At 47.6% G+C, this 19,182-nt stretch overlaps 2 protein-coding genes across 2 annotated transcripts in view; both read right to left on the minus strand.

The window, feature by feature from the left end:
• The window catches only part of LOC307073916 (bromodomain adjacent to zinc finger domain protein 2B-like), a gene marked incomplete at its 3' end in the record, with an annotated part of 63,890 nt that extends 61,012 nt beyond the window's left edge, over window positions 1–2,878 (minus strand). The window contains 1 exon segment of the mRNA XM_079733871.1: window positions 2,750–2,878.
• A 4,469-nt stretch (window positions 2,879–7,347) lies between these two features.
• LOC307072423 (CD302 antigen-like) lies at window positions 7,348–18,171 on the minus strand. Its single transcript, XM_079731714.1, has 5 exons — window positions 18,040–18,171; window positions 16,049–16,174; window positions 15,841–15,951; window positions 15,327–15,560; window positions 7,348–7,799 (listed from the first exon to the last, which is right to left on the minus strand). Exons 1-5 carry the CDS (start codon window positions 18,128–18,130, stop codon window positions 7,606–7,608), a joined length of 756 nt encoding a protein of 251 aa, XP_079587840.1. The 5' UTR covers window positions 18,131–18,171; the 3' UTR covers window positions 7,348–7,605.
• Between the last annotated feature and the right edge of the window lie 1,011 nt (window positions 18,172–19,182).

Below are 19,182 nucleotides of genomic sequence, written 5' to 3' on the forward strand. Positions count from 1 at the left end.
TGATGATAGTTCGTCAGCCACCAGCAAAGAAGGACGCGGAGCTAAATCGTCCAAGCAGCTAAAGCTAGATGTTTCTGCCCTACAACAAAAACCTATGATGCAGGCTGAAGCCAACCGTTTGATAGCCAGGTATGTGGTTAAAATATGTTGCCATTATCGACGCTGGAGGATGATTCATTCAGCCATTATTGCTAAAATACCTAAGAAAGGAGGGGCCTGTACGCCTTGCACAAAGATGTTTGCTAAATACCTAGATGCTGACTACGCCAAAATGAACATAGAGCTTAAAGAGTTTTGAAGAGTTGGACTTTTTGTCTACAACTGCAGATATTTGGACTGCTCACAACCGCAGCTACCTCGGCGTGACCGCCCGCTGGATAGATCCAACCAGCCTAGAGCGAAAGAAAGCAGCCTTGGCCTGCAGACGGTTCAAGGGCCGTCATACGCATGACCACATTGCTACTGAACTGGACAATATCCACTCATCCTTTGCTATTTCTAACAAAATCACAGCTACTGTCACAGACAATGGTTCGAATTTTGTGAAGGCCTTCAAAGTTTACCAGCCCGTTCAGGATGATGACTCTGGGGAGGAGGAAGCTGATGATGTGACTTTTGTCGACCTTCATAATGCCTTACAAGACATGAATGTGGATGAGGATGTGGTAGAGGATGATGTGACTTTGCCACCACACCACAGCTGTGCATCGCACACAGCAAACCTTATTTCATGCTGTGATGTGGACAAGTGGTTACTCTCAAGGCCAGACATAAAATCTGTGTACAGAAATGCTACCTCAAAATGCACAGCTTTGTGGAATAAGGCTAGCCGTTCCACAGTGGCTGCAGAGACTGTGGATGAAGTCCTTGAAAGGAAGCTCCTTGTCCCATGTACGACCAGATGGAACTCCTTTCATGATGCCGTTGCTCGTGTCTGTGAATTCCCAATCGCCGAGCTGAACACCATCTCCTACAATTTTGGGTTAGCGGCCATCACAGATCGGGAGTACCAATTCCTCAGGGAATACTGCCCAGGGATGAAGCCACTAACAGTAGCTCTCGACATACTTCAGGGCGAAGACATCTGTTTCTATGGCGCTCTCCTACCCACACTGGAGACATTGATCTCCAAGACCCCGAACTTTAACTAATTACTTTTTTAAGTAATGTTCCCAACACTGTTGATAGCACAGCCGTGTTGATATCAGACATGTTGACATCCCAGGCATGTCTGATACATAGTGCTGTCTGAACGGAGGCTGCCTTGCGGTAGGCCTATGTAGGTGGAGTAGACCTACAGTATGTAGGTGGAGTAGGCCTCTGTAGGTGGAGTAGACCTACAGTATGTAGGTGGAGTAGACCTAAAGGTTAAACACACTGATTGTTTCTCAGATTGACAATCCCATTTGTTTGGCACCACAATGAGAATGTGGGTGTAATTATAGTATTAACACTAAAACAAATCAACTACTTTTTAAACATTATTAGTATATATTATTGCCTTGATATGTATTATCCAGATAGTATGACTATCTGGATAATTCTCTTGAAAATTCTCTCTATATAATTGTGTGTGTGTGTGTGTGTACGTTCTAAACTAATCTCCATCATCCTCACCCCTATCTCAGTGTTAATGTGGATTTAAATATGATTTTCATCCAGAGTTTGAAAGTCATTACATTGCATCAAAAAATCTATTTAATTCAAACACATTTTGATTATTATAAGAAAAAGTATTACCAATTTTGAGATTTCATGCAATATCCAATTAAATATGTGTATTTGATTAAAGGTTAAAAAATATTGTTTTATTCATTATAACTCGACTCAGTATAAAACATCTTAACAGTATTGGACAACGTTTCTCTTGAACAGGAAATGTAATAAACCAAAAGGACGAACACCTGGTATCTCATCTATAGCAGGGCCGTCTGAACATAGAGAGGACCATCTGAGACATCTACAGTATGAGACATGGAGGGGTTGAGAGAACCTCTCAGACTACAGTATGAGACATGGCGGGGTTGTCATCAGAAACATCTTAACACCAGGTGGGATAGGCTGATCAGATCCACGGACCTCGGACAAACAATCTAAATTAAAATAAACTAGTGATTAGACCAACGACCAATCAGAATGGTTCCGTGTGATCTCAACAGGTAAGCCGCGGTCCCTCACCTCGGACCCACCGTCCCTCCTGGTACAGTCCATCGTGCGGATCCTGGAGACCAAAGTAGTTTCTCTAAGTGAATTTTCCATCCGAGATTTTCTAACAGATTTTAAAATAAATTAAATGGATGTTTTCGAGATAAGCCCGGCGCTGAAGAAGAACCTCCGTCTGAACCGGTGATCTTGTGTCGGAACCCGGGTCTGGTTCACCTGACAACGGTACAGGGACGAAGTAAAAAGCAGGAATATTCATACTAATATTACTAGTGGTACTAGTAGTCAGAGACTAAGTTGACAGCATACTACGGGAACACTTCAGGAACATTCCCCAAAACTTTGATTCCTCTACGGTGAACTTCCAGAGGACAGCGGGGCACTGAGAGGTAAGGGGCGGGCAGCGACGCGCCAGCTCCCCGCCAGCTCTCCGTTAGCTCCACGCCACCCACTCACGCTAGCTTCAGCTACTGTTAGCCTAGCCGCTAGCCGCTCATTCCCGTCGCTCGGCGGACCGACGGTGAGGCGGCGGCGGGGCAAGCCAGCGGAAACTTCGCACGGAGAAGACCAATAAATGACAACTCACCGCGTTAGACTGAAGTGCGTCCTGGTGCTGCGGTGGGAGAGTTGAAGTGTTGAGTTAGTTCCCGGAGTCGTGTGGTTCGGTGAGGGGAGCGGGACCGGGGAGCGAAGACAGGGTCAGTGATGCGCGGCGGTTGGAGTGAGGAGCGGCGCGAGGCTCCTCAGGACCGCCGCGCTCCACCAGCCGTGACGTCACGACCAGTCCTGTGTATTAAAGTAGCTTCATCTGATGGTCTCTATTAAAGCAGCTTAATCTGATGGTCTCTCTCTCTCTCTCTCTCTCTCTCTCTCTCTCTCTCTCTCTCTCTCTCTAGGATAAGACGGAATAGATTTTACTGAACAAGTCTTCCGATCCGCTGAATCAGTGGCTGCTCCTGTGTCTTTTGTTTAACTATTTACTGCGGTTCCAGAAGAGAGATGGTCCGGCAGAGCAGACATCTCCGCAGTGTTAAGAAGAGCTGCCACACGTCGGCCAATTAACCTTTAGTGTCACGTAAACAAAGAGAGCGTCCGGCGGTCACACACACACACACACACACACACACACACACACACACACACACACACACACACACACACACACACACACACACACACACACACCTTAATGTACATGCTTTATCTCCAGACTCTTAATTGTGTACGATGTATTAATTTGTGTTAGCCATTCGTTCGTTTGTTCAGTGATTTGTTCTGTTAATGTGGGTCAGTCTGCTGAGGAGCGGAGGAGGAACCACGGAGAAAGAGAAGGAACAAATATCAGCCCAACGGTAGATCAGCTCGGATCTAATTGTATTGGAAAGCCCTCATTAGGGAGAGTGCATGAGAGAGAGAGCGAGAGAGAGCGTCACATGACGCGTCGAGGGGGAGGGGCACCCTGCTTGATTAGAAAGTATAATGAGCTCCAAAGACAGCAAAGAGCTTCTCTCAGGAGACTTATGCAAAACAAATTAAGATGGTAATTTTGTTTAAATTATCTTTTATATTATTTCTCCATCAGTCCACAGCGAGCGGCGGTGCCCATAAGGTGGAGGTTGGGCGGGAGTCATTGGTTAGTTTTGCTTGATGTATTAAATGCTATAGATCCTATAGATTCAGTCATTACAGCAGAGCCCAGAGCAGGACATGGGGAGCAGGTCCTTTGTGTCGTCTTCACAACGCGCGCGCGCGTGTGTGTGTGTGTGTGTGTGTGTGTGTGTGTGTGTGTGTGTGTGTGTGTGTGTGTGTGTGTGTGTGTGTGTGTGTGTGTGTGTGTGTGTGTGTGTGTGTGGTCGGCAGTCAGACTAGTCCTCATCAGTGCTCTTTAAGGAGTGGTCTGTAGCGTGTTTACTGGCAGTAGTACAAACGTTCCCAGCCTCCTAGAACCTTCGGATCTCCCCTGGTCGTCGATTACAGCGGAATGGAAGTTTAATGAACCGACTGGAGTCAAATCACCAGAGGAACTCACAAACACATTGATCGAGTGCACATTAAACATTGACAAATGTCATGACAAACGCCCCTCTGGTCTGAAACCAACACCACTTCAGACCGGGTGTTACCGGAACATACCAACCAGCGCAGGTTAGATCCACACTGCTGATCCCCCCCCTCTACAGGGGCTGGAGCAGGCAGAGGAAGGGTGACTGGGCCCGGCCGGGGGTCCACCGGCTGTTTGGAAGGAATAAGGACTCACAATAGATCATATTTATTAATTGATAAAATGATAATCTAAGTGGGCAGCCATTTTCCCTTTGTTCTTTCCTTTGTTAACAGAGCAGCATCCAGTGACCGTGAGGAGTTTGAGAACCAAGAGCCTCCGCTCCTTTAGCAACACTCTGCGTCACTGTCTCTACGACCACCTCATCGCCCCTCAGGAAGGGGAAGACGGGTTACCACGGTACCCAACGTTAACACAAACAAGGTCATGACCACCGCATCTAACGCTAGACAGTGATTCTGTATCTGATATTGGATTCAGTATCACTGTATCCAATTTTACCACAAATAAGGGAACGTAAAACGGCACAAAGAAAATGACATTACTGACTTATAGTTGAAGCCTAAAGACAACCGCATCCATCAGCCTGAAGATAATGAATAGTTCCTCTTGTTTCAGTAAGTCACAGGGTTAGAGCTAGGTAGGCCTCTATCTGAGGTTTGGTTTGAGGTAGGCCTGTATCTGAGGTTTGGTTTGAGGTAGGCCTGTATCTGAGGTTTGGTTTGAGGTAGGCCTGTATCTGAGGTTTGAGGTAGGCCTATCTGTTTGGTTTCCTGCCCCATCGGACTGGTCAGTGTGTCTCAGGTCTTCCTTGTGCAGACCCTGTAAGTTGTGATTAGCCTGGCGGTTCAGCACCGCGGGCATGGGCAAGGCATAAGTGTGAATCAACACATCGGCTGAACAAATCAACAAATATGAATCTGACCTATAAATCGAATATATAAATGGGAAATATAAATGATTGATAACTATGGCCCCCGCTTCTCCCCTGGGTGCCACGTCCTGTTCTTCAGCTGAAACACGGCGTCCATTAAACTGCCAGCAGTAGGAAAACAGGCTCCAACCCCAAGGACCAGTAAAGGCACAGCTTCGATAGAACACGGAATTACTCATTCTGGTCGAATCCATTATTTTTTAGAAACCCTGATATGGAGTTTTTAGCCGTAATAACCCTGCAATTCATTTTTATAATGTGCCCGGTAAAATAAATTAGAATTTAAAAACGATAAATCCAATAATTTATGGATAGTCAGGATCCTTTTTATTGTGCTACACATGAGCATAAAAAGGTAGTAAAATATTGATTCTAATTTTTAATGACCACCTTTTACAGCAAGAAATGAAATTCAAGTGATCCAAGTTTTACCAAAACGAGCAGCTGTGAAGATGAGAACGAGAGCGATGACAGCATGTAACATTAACATCACTGTGCTTCAGTGAATACGGACGACTCCTCTAAACCTCCTGGGCTCTTTAAGAACCGTTATTTGAATATGGCTTTTCACAAAACTAAATAAATTATTCCTAGGCGTTAGGGGTGTCTTTTGAGGGGTACTGGGAATCCATTGGGACAGTACTGTCCAGTAAAGTCAAAAGAATAAAAAACGTGGGACAGAAATGTGAATCAGGGTTCCATCTAGTGGCCAGAGTCTTGAACAACAAGCAGGGATTAGAAGGGGAGACCGGATCAGGCCACAGAAAGTGGAGTGAAGGATTGGTCGTGTTTCACTTTAGGAATACACTCCACACTTACAGGGAAGCCAAAACCTTGATATGGGCCGAGGTTTTATTGGAGTTTGTCAGGCAGGAATCCCTAGATGTGACTCATCCAGCAACATTGTGTGCAAAGGCAAGAAAACAGGTCAAATTAATTCCTGTTGCTTTAGAAGTAGCCTAGGTGTTCCTCACCGATAACAGCAGCTTAAGTTAACCGCTCCGGTTGGTGTTGGGAGACAGAGGGTTCTGGTTCAGTCACTCATGGAGCAGAATCAGGCCGTTGGGATGGTTGGAGCTGTGATTCATCATGTGAGGGCTTAGTGATGTGATTTACAGTGAGGATCGCCCTTCAGCAAAACCTCAGGAAACAAGCCATAGCATTAAATGACAAAGGCCATCAAATTTATTTCAGATTATATATCATATCTTTATTATGCATAAATTTCAGCTAATGTTAATTTTTGTCAAAACTCAACGCACAAGCAAATAATACACAACAGTGAGAAATATACCATTCACATCTATGTCAAATTGAAACTCTGCTATCGAAACCTAACAATCCTTTGTCAAAATGTCACTCTAATGACAAAATGATACACACTTTCGGATCAGCAGCAACACACTAGTCTACTTTATATAAAACACTGGTCTTTCATGTTCACTGTTTTTATTCACTTCCACAGAAGGCATGTTTTCCCAACAAACAAAAAATGTAATACTCAATACTGTACATTGCAGTACAGTAGCAATGGAAACTAACATTATCCCAGACAACAACAAACCTGGGCTGCACTGATCTGGCCTGTTCAGCTGCATCATGAAGTGCATCTAGAAATGTGATGATACGTTGGGTATTGTAGGGATATACTTTTGCATGATGGTGCATTAACCCTCAAAGGATGGAGGCACACAATGATATATTTCCCCCGGGCTGTCCCGGGATGTGCACAATTGCCCTTCGGCCTTTTTGTAGCTGGCTGATTGTTGTTCAGTTTAGTAAGTAAGTGTTTTCAGGTGTGTATTAAGTATTTTCAATTTCCCAATGTGTTTTATATTTTGAACAGATGTCTTTTCCTAATGGTACGCTGAGATTTCATTGAACTAAGTGTCTTATGTATGAAATAGTGTGTCGTGTGCAGGAGAAAGTGTATTGCAGAAAGGAGCAAGTGTGTTGCAGAAGTGCAACTAAAGTGCAAAGCAGTGCTTTTATTTAAGGTATGGTGACATGTGTTCAAGGTGTAGTAACAAAACTTAAAGTTGTGTTACTTTGGTCTAAGCATGTCTCATTAGTGTTCCAGCAATTGAAAAAAACTGTAATGTTTAGAAACAAACCTGTCAAAGCCCGAGCCCTCGTCTCCCCCCCGTCTACCCCCTTGTTTCCCCCCATCTCACCCCTCGTCTCTCCCCTGATGGATGCCGTGTTGATGGTCCATCTTCATAACTTAGTGGATGCAATGACCTCAACATGACCTCCACATGACTCACAATGTTCTGCCTCTTCAAAACTCAACCCCTCTCACGATCCTCCACCTCTCTCAAACCTCCACCTCTCTAAAACATCCACCTCTCTAAAACCTCCACCTCTCTAAAACATCCACCTCTCTAAACCCTCCACCTCTGGAGGTTAAGGGTCCGGAGTCAGCTCCTCCGTCAGGGCGCCTCCGTCAGGGCATCTCCTCGGCCTCCACCAGGCCTGAGCGGTCGTGGTACGGCCCCCCTGCCGTTGGGTCGTACTCGAAGGGCGTGAGGACCACGGCGCCGGGGCGACGCCTCTGCTGCAGGAACCAGATGATGGTGGAGATCGCCATGACGACCACCACACTCAGCACCACCAGCACAGTCAGCGCCATGCTGGGCTCTGGGGGAGGAGCAAACACAGGAAGTAGAGAGGTGAGAACAGGAAGTAGAGAAGGAGGTCCAGGAAGAAGAAACATACTAAGTTAATAGAGCAAGGGCCTCTACGGATTCTATTTTTTGCATCAGAATTTTCCTTTCCTAACGAGATGACCCGGAAGTACTTGGAGGAAAGGTGATTCTTTTTCATTCTTACTGACCGCCAGAGGCATTGCTTAACACTGGATGTTATTCATCGCGCATGCGCAGGTCGAGTATTTAATATCAACAAAGTCACACGTGACTGGGGATGACGTCGGGCCGCCCCGTCTATATAAGCCCACGTCACTCTCCAAGATGTCCCTTGTATCTTCTCGCAGTAGCGAATACAGGTTTAGAGTAAGAAATAAGCTTGAATAGAAGCAATATTAGCCGGTGACTCTTTGCTGGTAGTTCTGCAACCGCATGGTTGGAGCCATGGATTCGTCCTCCAAGGGCTGCGATTATTCACGCACGGCTATGTTATGAACGCTGCATACCGGTTCGCCGGTGAGCTCGGCTCACATAACGCTAGGCTAACACAGCGTCTTCACCAGCTGTAGCGGCTGCTAAGGTAAGTATTCTCTCTGTGTTAGCTTTAAAGTTAAGTAAGATAAGGGGATCCTGTTTTCGGAACCCGCTTAAGCCTACGTCTGGTTTTGTTTGCCTTGCTGCGTCGGAGATTGCCATTACCGGCGTTTGCTGCCTTTTTGTGGCAACTTCCGTTTCAGTTAATAAAGGCTCCCTGACGAGTGTTTTCGCTCGTTATAGCGTGTACTTCCTTGTTTGGAATTTAAAAGCAGAAGCTCCCCATTACGGTTAAGGCTAGTGGGTAAATAAAAAAAATTATATTGAAAGAAAAAAAAAACTGTTTTAGTTTCTTTAGAGTTTCTTACGTTTAGCAGTTTGCTGCCCTTTTGTTGAATTATTACTGTTGGGTGCTTTCGCTCATTAGTAACTACTTCACTCTGGAAAAAGACTATATTGGATAGCTTAATTCCCCCAACATGATAGGCTCACATGGTTGCCGCACTTGCATGGCTCCACTGCTAGCCCTAGATGGGCATGATGAATGCCCCGCATGCCTCAGTGGGGTCCACCTGAGGGAGGGGCTGTCTGACGATCAGTGTATGAATTCCAGTTTCATGCCACATGGGCCAGTCAGGTTGGCATCAACCCAGGGGTCAATCCCTCAGGCTGAGGCTCCAACTACACCAGAATGGGACGGAGATGCCCTGTCTACGAGGGCTTCCTGTAGCCAGTTCTATGAAGACAGGCCAGGACAGGGCAAGGTTGAGCCTTCTACCCAGGCTTCTGAAGACGGCTCCCAGCATGTAGGGAGTGGGTCTAGGGCAGGCTCAGAAGCTTCCCCAGCCACGGTTAAGCCAGTGGTCCAAATGGCACTGGCACGCTTAGGGTTGGATGAGGCTCCAGCAGCAATCGCTCCAACTAGTGCATTCTTTAGGCGTGTCCCGCCACAAGATACTTTTTCTGTGCCTCCCTCCCAGCCATATATTGAGGAGCTTCACAGATGCTGGCCAGACCCCAGATCTCTATCTCATCACACCAGTGACAGCAGGGCCTTGGCTTCAATGCAGAATGCCAGCAAGCATGGACTTGACCGAATGCCAGCCGTAGAGCCGACCATTGCCTCCCTCATTGTGGCACCTGAGGAGGTGTTGAGGCCGAATGCTCGCAGGCCAAAGTGTCGCATCACTGATGACCTATTAACGAAGTGTTATGACACAGCGGCACGTATGGGCCGTATCGGGAACTCCTTGTCCCATTTGATACTGGCCCTGTTTCAGTCCTTGCAATCATCCAGTGCAGATACTTCAGTGCAGAGTCTAAGTGACACGTCTTTGCAGGCGTTTGGCTGCATGACCAGAGAGCTTGGTAGGCTGATGTCGTCGCTTACACTGGCTCGCCGCCAGGTATGGCTGGCCCAGTCCCCATTATCAGAGCCATGCCGGAGAACCCTCCGCACTCTCCCCGTAGTTCCGGGAGAGCTGTTTGGCCCAGCAGCACAACAGGCCTTGAATCGTGGCATCCAGGCTAACCAGACACGGCAGCAGTTTGCTAGCCTTCGGGGAGCTACATCCCTACCGAGACAGCAGCCTCCACAAGGTTATGGCACCAATTGTCCTTTGCCGCCAGCGCGTCCTTGTGGTTATCCCAGGACCTCACCAGCTCCTGAGCGACCCTATCAACCCCGGCGGGCTCCCACAAGAGCAGCACCCCAGGCACAGAGGGGTCGGGGTTCCCCCCCCCTCCCCCCAGGCGGTCGGGCGCTTCGCCCAGCAGCACCTCATCTGCTGGGGAAGTTGCACTACAGACCGTTGGGTGGTGGCCACGCTTTCCCAGGGGTACAATCTCCAATTCCAACGCCGGCCCCCAGTTTTCAGGGGGATCAGACTGACTACAGTCAGGGATCCCACAAGGCGACAGGCCCTCAGCCAGGAGGTATCCACCCTCCTGTAGAAGAAGGCCATCGAGATCGTAGATCCTCAGACACAACAAGGTGGGTTTTACTCAGTGTATCTTTTAGTTCCAAAAAAAGAGGGTGGGTTTCGCCCTATACTGGACTTATGAGGGCAGAACAGTTTTCTGAAAGTATTTCCCTTTCACATGCTAAAGACAGCGGAAGTGCTCAAGGGCGTTGCACGGCAAAGCTGGTTCGCATCAATAGATTTAAAGGATGCATATTTTCACGTCCCGCACCACATCACAGGCCATACCTGCGCTTTGCATTCGAAGGGCGGGCCTACCAGTACAGGGTCCTCCCATTTGGGTTATACCTAGCCCCACGGATCTTCACAAGGTGCATGCGGGCAGTGCTCGCACCAATGCAAGCCAGCGGAATGCAAATCCACCCTGGACGATTGGCTTATTTGCTCTCCAACCCGGGAACGGGCAGAGCAGGACACCAAAGCCCTCCTAGGTCATGTGGAAAGGTTGGGTCTTACAGTCAACTATGGCAAAAGTTGTCTAATACCCAGCCAACAGGAACTGTTCCATGGCATAACCCTGGACTCCGTCCAAATAATTGCCTTCCCGTCTCCGCGGCAGGTAGAGGCCATACTCCAGATCCTCCTGCATTTTCGGGAGGACAGGATGTTAAGGTACAGCCTTTTTCTCAGGCTGTTGGGAATGCAGACGTCAGTAGTCAATAGTGCCACTGTTTGCTTCAGAGTCCACAACACATTGCCCTCTCTGGTTCTCTCTGTCAGAGACGAGTCCGATGGGACAGGATGCCTTGGCACATCCATGGCCACGTCAGCTCTTTTATGCCTTCCCGCCAGATAGGGTTAACTCTACACAGCGCTCAGAAGGGGAACCACAGACTCCTGCTGGTTGCCCCAAACTGGCCAGGGAGACCTTGGTTTCCAGTAATGTACAGGCTGCTGGATGCCGAAGAGGCGGGACCTGCTCTCACAGCTGGAGGCCCACATCTGGCACCCCAGACCAGAGTGCCTGCAGCTATGGGTTTGGCCCTTGAGGGGCCTGATCCACTTATAATGGAAAGTGACCAGGAGGTAGTTCAAACCATCATAGACTCAAGAGCTCCCTCCACCAGGGCACTTCATGCTAACAGGTGGAATATATTTGCAGTGGTGTGAAGCTCAGAGAGAGGTACCGGAGTGTTCCTCAGTGCCAATTATACTGCGTTTTTTGCAGTCTTTACGGGAAAGGAAGCTATCTGTTTCCACTTTAAGGGTCTATGTGGCTGCCATTTCATCCAGGCACATTAAGATTGATAGCCAGACGGTGGGGTCTCATTCTTTGGTGACCCGAATTCTTAAAGGAGCCCAGCGAAGGAACCCCCACGGGCTGTCAAGGTTCCCTCATGGGACCTACCTCTGGTACTTGGAACCCTCCGTCTCCCCCCGTTTGAGCCCCTGGATCAGGCGCCACTGAAATGGCTGTCGGGAAAGGTTGCCTTTCTTCTAGCGATCACGTCAGCCAAGCGTGTTAGTGAGCTTCATGCGTTGTCAGTAAGTGAACAGTGTATACGCTGGAACTCAGATGGCACAGGGGTGGCACTGTGGCCTAACTAGGGCTGGGCGATATGGGCCAAAATGAATATCTCGATATTTTTTTACTATATCTCGATACACGATATATATCTCGATATATTTTGAATCTCCTCTAAAGCACATCATAAATGCTCGGTTCAACCATGTCTGGCATAATGTTACTACATGTTATAATAATTCGATTATTCCTGAAACATAAGTCTACATGTAGATTACATGAAACAACATATTGTTTAAACTCATTAGTGCTTTCTATTGGAAGAATTTAGAACTTGCACATAAGAAAAGGAAAATCACAGCAAGTTAGATTTACCAACACAGCATTTATTCAAACCGTTAATTATTTTTGAGCAAAAACAGAGCTCAAAGCCGTTTTTTGTTCCACATCTTCCTTTCGGTAGCCAAACCACTGCCAGACGACGGATCCTGTACTATTCTTTTTTGAAACCAAATCCTCCGTTTCCATCATCTTTTCTCCCTCTCTCGCTGTTCTCAGTCAACGGTAGGAGATGAGTGACCGGTCGCTGTTCTCACTCACCGGTCGTGTGTGTGACGTCACACACGCGACCGTCACACACGCGCGTAGAATCCTAGAATCTCGCGGGGGGAAGGAGTGTGTTTAATGCATATGAGTCTGTGAGGCAGAGAGCCACAGGAAAGAGCGAGAGAAGGGAACACAACGAGTATGCCGGCGGCGGCAAAAGGAAACATTACGTGCCAATTTGTATTCGATTTTTGCGACAGGGGCATTTTATACATCGCCTGGAGAACATCTCGCGATACATCGCATATATTCGATATATCGCCCAGCCCTAGGCCTAACCCTTTTTTTTTCCAAAGAGACATAGAGCTAGCTGCTTATGGCCCCTCACACCCACCGGATGAGGAAGATAGTTCAGCAGAACTACTCTGCCCGGAGAGAGCCTTGAGATGTTACATACAGGAAACTGCTGTTTTTCGCCAGTCTGATGGCCTGTTTGTCTGCTACGGGGGCCCGAGGAAGGGGCAAGCACTGTCCAGACAGAGGCTTTCCAAGTGGGTGGTGGAGGTAATTGAGGAGGCATACAAGTCAAGAGGACTGCCTTTGCCTCTTAACATCAGAGGCCATTCCACCAGGAGTGTCTCCACCTCCTGGGTAGCACTACGAGGAGTGCCTCTCAGTGAGAATTGTGCAGCGGCCCCCTGGGCTCCAGCGTGCACCTTTGCCCGATTTTACAGGGTCAATGTAGCTGCTCAACACGCAGTGGCTGCTGTTTTTCAGGAACCCTCAGGCCCTTCCTAATAGGTGGGTACAGGATTCCTCGTGACTACCTTGGTAATAGTCATCCAGTGTTAAGCACTGCCTCTGGCGGTCAGTAAGAATGAAATAGAACGAGAGTTACGTATGTAACTACGGTTCTATGAATTCGGAATGACCGCCAGAGTTCTCTGTCACTCGGAATCTTGCGAGAAGATTCTGAAGGGACATCTTGGAGAGTGACGTGGGCTTATATAGACGGGCAGCCCAACGTCATACCCGGTCACGTGCGACTTTGTTGATATTAAATACTCGACCTGCGCATGCGCGATGGATAACATCCAGTGTTAAGCACTGCCTCTGGCGGTCATCCAGAATTCATAGAACCGTAGTTACATACGTAACTCTCGTTTGAATTCTACAAATGCTTAGGAAAGGAGCCTTGATGCATCCTTTAACCCACCTTTAGCATAGGTTACTCCTGAACAACCTTTACGAAAGGAAAGGGGATATTTGTATCCAATAATGATTTACGGCGGTAATATTTAATGCAACAGGCCACCGACGAAGTTTACCGACTCTACGCAAAGACAACTGAGAGACGCGGTAAAGCAGAAGAGGAGGAGAAAAGAAAATGTATAAAAATGGATACCAATTCAAGGAACATAATTATTTGAATCGAAATAAATTCAATTATTGCTGGTCAGTAAATAAAATTACTTAAACTACACAGTTGAAAGTGGTGAAAATGGATTAAAGTGTAATTCCGGCGAAATTTTTTGTTTTGGCATGTATACCCATCAAATAAGCCCTCCAGATACTTTTTTCATTGGAAATCAAGTATAGTTTGCCCAGTGCAATGTTTGGCTTCCATGTTATTGGTTAGGGGCACCACGAACGCTTCTAAATTGGCACTTTTTAACCACTAATATTGCTCCAAATAGCACCAAACCTCTGCAGTAGCATGATTAGGGTCCCTCCCTACACATAAAATGAAGCCTCATGGTTAGCGTTACGGGACTTTATTAAAAATGACTGTTTTCCAAGTCTGTGCCTTACCGGTAGGTCCATGTTTCCAGGAAGGCCACACAAGTTGATTACCCGCTACCGTTAATGATATAATAAAGAAGCAAAAGTTATTTTCGTAGCCCATCATTTACGCCAAGAAAATAAAATGCCAACTTCACATTTAAGAAGGACTACTGGGGGCAGTTAATGTCAACATCAACATCAGATTAGCCCCTTTTTCACATGCGAATTGGGATTCAAGTGGCCTAAAATATTCCCATTGGCCAAGTCCGTCCTAAGTGATTCTCACTGTTAGCGGCAACCTGATGGAAATCGATACGACAAGAACGCATGGATCGAAAGTGCGATTGTTGTAGTCCATCTTCGGAAAATTGAAGTTTCACTCTAGAGACTCTAGAGGTTAGCAATACTTGCTGTCGCGCAATAACGTTGGTTAGGAAAAGTAGAGTCTAATACCCCTTTTCCACCAGCGGGTACGCTTCGGACCCAGCACGCCTCAGCCAAGTAGTGAGGGCGCAGTATCAGCTTAGTTACGGTTACGGCTCGCGTTTCCTCAGCCGACAGTACCTTTATGGGGTTTAAGCTGTATGCCAATAGCCGCGGCAGCTGATCTCATAGCAGCCCGACACAGTGTAGCCTGCTAATTAATCAAAGGAAAAAGAACGTGCACAATGAACAAAGAGCAACAATGTAGGATGTCCAAGAAGGACGGCAAACTTTTGCGTGACATTAGCTTCAATAAACGAAGCTTTCGCCGTTGTCCAGAAACACCTCGTGGGTAATGTGTTTGGTTGTTATTATCCCCCTGTCGCACCAAAGTGCAATTCTGTCGACTAATCAACGGACGGCGTGTGTAGCCCGAACTTGCCGGCACCCTTTCAGGCGTCTCAGTACCCCAACGGAGGAGCACTGGAGACGAGCACGGCTAAGTCCGGGTCACGCCCACTTTTGGTGGTGGAAACGCGCCCCGTACCGCAGCTCTGCAGACTGAACCGACCCACACCCACCGCTGGAAATGGGCCATAATTCATTTTAAACAGTGATGTCTTTTCCTATGTTTGAAAGGAAGCCCCTTTTCATCTCTCCTTGACCCGATGATGTTTTCCACAAAGATTAAGGAAAGGAGGCATAAAGGTTAGGAGATTTGACAATCCGTAGATCCCCCTGTTATGAAACAACATGTCAGAGTGAAGGAGTGAGGGGTACTCACTCTGCCCGCCTGGGATCGATGGACCGAAAAAACACGTCATCATTTCGATCTGGCTGGTCTCACAGACGACCCCGTTCTCCACCTCGTCCACACAGCTGACCTTCTCCCACTGGCCTGTGCTGGTGTGCAGCGCTACGCACGTTTCCACGGGAACCAGGTCTGAGGGCTCGTCCGAGCCGCGCTCCCAGTTAGCGTAGCTGGAGTTCTGCCCCTTGAACCACCTCATCCGTTCACCTGAGAACCGAGCAGCAGACAGGGTGAGCCAGGAGAAGAAGACCTCCTCGTCGTCTCCTATCACACAAGGTTCTTCCATCGGAGAGATGCTCATGGAGGAAACATTTAAAATGATTTGTCTGTGCAAAATCAGATAAACCTTGGAGATTAAAACAAAAACACTTCTTTAAAAGGTAGAATGTGAGGCTTGTTGAACACACTTCGGCTTGTATATTAAAACCCCAATTGGTTGTGTATTGTTTTTTATGATTGTGCATTATTATTATTGTGTAGTACTCACTGCTGGTGTCGTAATACATGCCCAGCCATACGTTGGTGTTGCCCTTCCAAACCTCCGGACTGTACTTAAGGATGAACTCATTCTCCTCTTGGCTCTGGATCGTCACCAGCTCTGAAACATTCAGATCCACATAATCAAAACCCGATCCCACGTCACCACAGGGGGGAAGACTTCCTAAATCCACCCCTGAAGACGGAGCCGTACTGACCGAAGCCCTGACACAAGGACTGGGCCCGTTGGAAGGAATAGCTCTTCAGCCGGTCCTCCTCTCCGTGGACGAAGTGGTAGCAGCTCCTGCCGTAGGGCACCCAGGTACGGCCGTCTCCAGGGCATTCTGAGGACACAGCACAGGGTCAACCCCACCCTAACCCCATCAGGACAGGGTCAACCCCACCCTAACCCCACCATGACAGGGTGAACCCCACCCTAACCCTACCAGGACAGGGTCGACCCCACCCTAACCCAACCAGCACAGGGTGAACCACACCCTAACCCCACCAGGACAGGGTGAACCCCACCCTAACCCCACCAGGACAGGGTGAACCCCACCCTAACCCCACCAGGTGAACTCTGACCCCCACCCTAACCCTACCAGGTGAACTCTGACCCCCACCCTAACCCTACCAGGTGAACTCTGACCCCGTGAGAGGATCACCTTTATGATCATCGATTTTCCATTGAGTTCAAAGAACACAAATTACGCAGTTACAGCAGAAGTCCCAGGACAGGGACTGGGACTGGGACTGGGACTGGGACTGGGACAGGGACAGGGACTGGGACTGGGACAGGGAAAGGGTAGGCCTACAGTCAGGACGGTATTACCCCCCCCCACACACACACACATGCTCTCCCCCTGCCAAAAATATCAGCCATAAGCAATGGGATTTCTCAAATGTAATTTACTAACTTGTTCAACTACATACATGTAGGCATATGATCAGTGAACAATATATTAAAATGTCTCAATTCAAAAAGCACAACACTCTATTCAAAACGTCAAAATCAATTTTTGTTTCTTGCCCCTTTTGCTCTCCTCCTCATATAGGCCAGTAACTAAATGCCACATAAGAACGCCGTGACTCCAAAAGACCTTCTGCATTGGCTAAAGGTATGTCATGCGTTTGCAAAGTCTCAGTAGTTGCCTTAAACCTGGTTAGTAACCTGGTTAACGTTTGTCATAATAGCGGTCTCCTATTTATCAAGTTGAGTGTTGTGGACCAACTCAATTCTGACAGAATGGGGAGGGGGATTGATAGTGGTCATCTTGATTTATTTATTATTATTATTATTATTATTGTGAAAATAATATTCATAAACGAGTAATGTATGGTCTTTCAACAATTTGTCGGTAGAATATTTTCACTGCACGAGGGGATGCTACACGTTCGCGATTCTTTCATGGCATTCATGCATCCATTCAGTGGCGGTTCTACGTCCAGTTACGTCCCGGGCAAGACTTTCTCCAAGCGGGGGCGGGGGGTCTGTGCACGGCACCTTCTCAACGAGCAGGGGTGCGCCAATATACCAATTCCCCCCACAATGTTATGTACTTCAGTGATTTGGCGCCCCCCACAAATATGGCGCCCCGGGCGGCTGGCTGGTTCGCCCGTGCCTAAAACCGCCACTCAGCCAGTACACTAAATTACATTGTCTAAAGATAAATCGGTGTATGGCTTGAGACATGTCCCACCCTCCTCATTACTGTGCTGCCCACGCTTAGTACATTCGGTTAGGTAAATCAGGTTAGTGACCAGTTAGGGACCATTCACAATAAGACATCAATATTGTACAACAAGGGGAGATTGTCTATATCATGCCAGGTTGTAGCTGTTTGCTATTTTCCACCCACATTAAGGGAAAACTGATTCAACGTACTGAAAACCATGTAAGCCTTCCCCAAATCTAATGAAATCATATGGTGTACGGAAGTGGCTGGCTGATCCCTGTTTATTACAGCTGATTTTATTGATGTTCTTGATCTCAGCTACTTTGATCAGAGACAAAAAAACTAATTGTTAATCAATTCCTATGCAATTTAGGAGAAATAGGGTGAGAGAAACGGCTTTATGAATGTTGAGGGCGGTGTCCCCGTTTTAGTTTTTCAAAGGCAAAAACACTAGATGTTTTGGAGGTTTTTACGCCTCTGAACAGAAAATGTCCCACCTTAACGTTAAGGAACTTTATGGAAGGTTAACTCACCTCCCGCTGAAGACAGCTGCACGTTAACCAACAACACTAAAAGAACGCTGAGCGCTGACAGAGAAGGTCGGGGTCTGCGTAACCACTCCATGTCAAACTAACTCTGAACTTGAGTGTGTGCGTTTGTATTTGTTAAACCTTTGCTTTACTTCATGACGTCACGACCTGCACTAAGCCCCGCCCCATAAAGAATACGTAATATTTATCCAAACGAGTATTTATACAGAATATATATATATAATGAACGCATCCTCTGCTACTGTCCGCTGGTACCACTGCTACAGTTCACTGGTACCACTGGGTCTGTCCACTGGTACCAATATCCACTGGTACCACTGGTACTGTCCACTGGTACATGCTGTCAGTATGATGAACGGCCGGTTGGATAACATCACCCTCTACAGCAGCACCCATGGTTATGTTAGAGCAAGAAGGTCTGGAGACGAACCGTGAACATTCACACGCTGGACGCTTTCATGTTTTTATTACAAAGTTTTTATCAAACAAATGGACAGAAGGTAAAGCTAAGGTATCATCCAGCATAAAGTCTTTGGCTTGAGGAACGACCCATTGGAGACCAAACAAGTGACCACTGGCAAATTAGTGGCACATTAAAACAAATAGCTTTCGTATAGATATTTCTATGAATCTCTTTTAATTCCTCAAACGGACTGTACAAAACTCTTCATAAATTATTACTTTAATATAACTTAATGACATGGTGGTTACTGAGAGGAGTGCTTTTCATTCAGTCCCTCATGGTCTCCAAACCACTCCACCCCCGACCCGTTACTCCGCCTCTAGCTCCACCCCCGACCCGTTACTCCGCCTCTAGCTCCACCCCCGACCCGTTACTCCGCCTCTCGCTCCACCCCCGACCCGTTACTCCGCCTCTCGCTCCACCCCCGACCCGTTACTCCGCCTCTCGCTCCACCCCCGACCCGTTACTCCGCCTCTCGCTCCACCCCCGACCCGTTACTCCGCCTCTCGCTCCACCCCCGACCCGTTACTCCGCCTCTCGCTCCACCCCCGACCCGTTACTCCGCCTCTAGCTCCACCCCAGACCCGTTACTCCACCTGTAGCTCCACCCCCGACCCGTTACTCCGCCTCTAGCTCCACCCCAGACCCGTTACTCCACCTGT

This window comes from Pollachius pollachius (assembly GCF_949987615.1).
Source record: "Pollachius pollachius genome assembly, chromosome: 3".
Classification (NCBI taxonomy): Eukaryota; Metazoa; Chordata; class Actinopteri; order Gadiformes; family Gadidae; genus Pollachius; species Pollachius pollachius.

Coding starts and splice junctions, on each gene's coding strand:
- LOC307072423 (XM_079731714.1), bottom strand. CDS start 18,130: ATGGAGTGGTTACGCAGACCCCGACCTTCTCTGTCAGCGCTCAGCGTT. Junction 16,175..18,039: donor GCAGCTGTCTTCAGCGGGAG/GTGAGTTAACCT, acceptor CTGTGTCCTCAG/AATGCCCTGGAGACGGCCGT. Junction 15,952..16,048: donor GTCCTTGTGTCAGGGCTTCG/GTCAGTACGGCT, acceptor TGAATGTTTCAG/AGCTGGTGACGATCCAGAGC.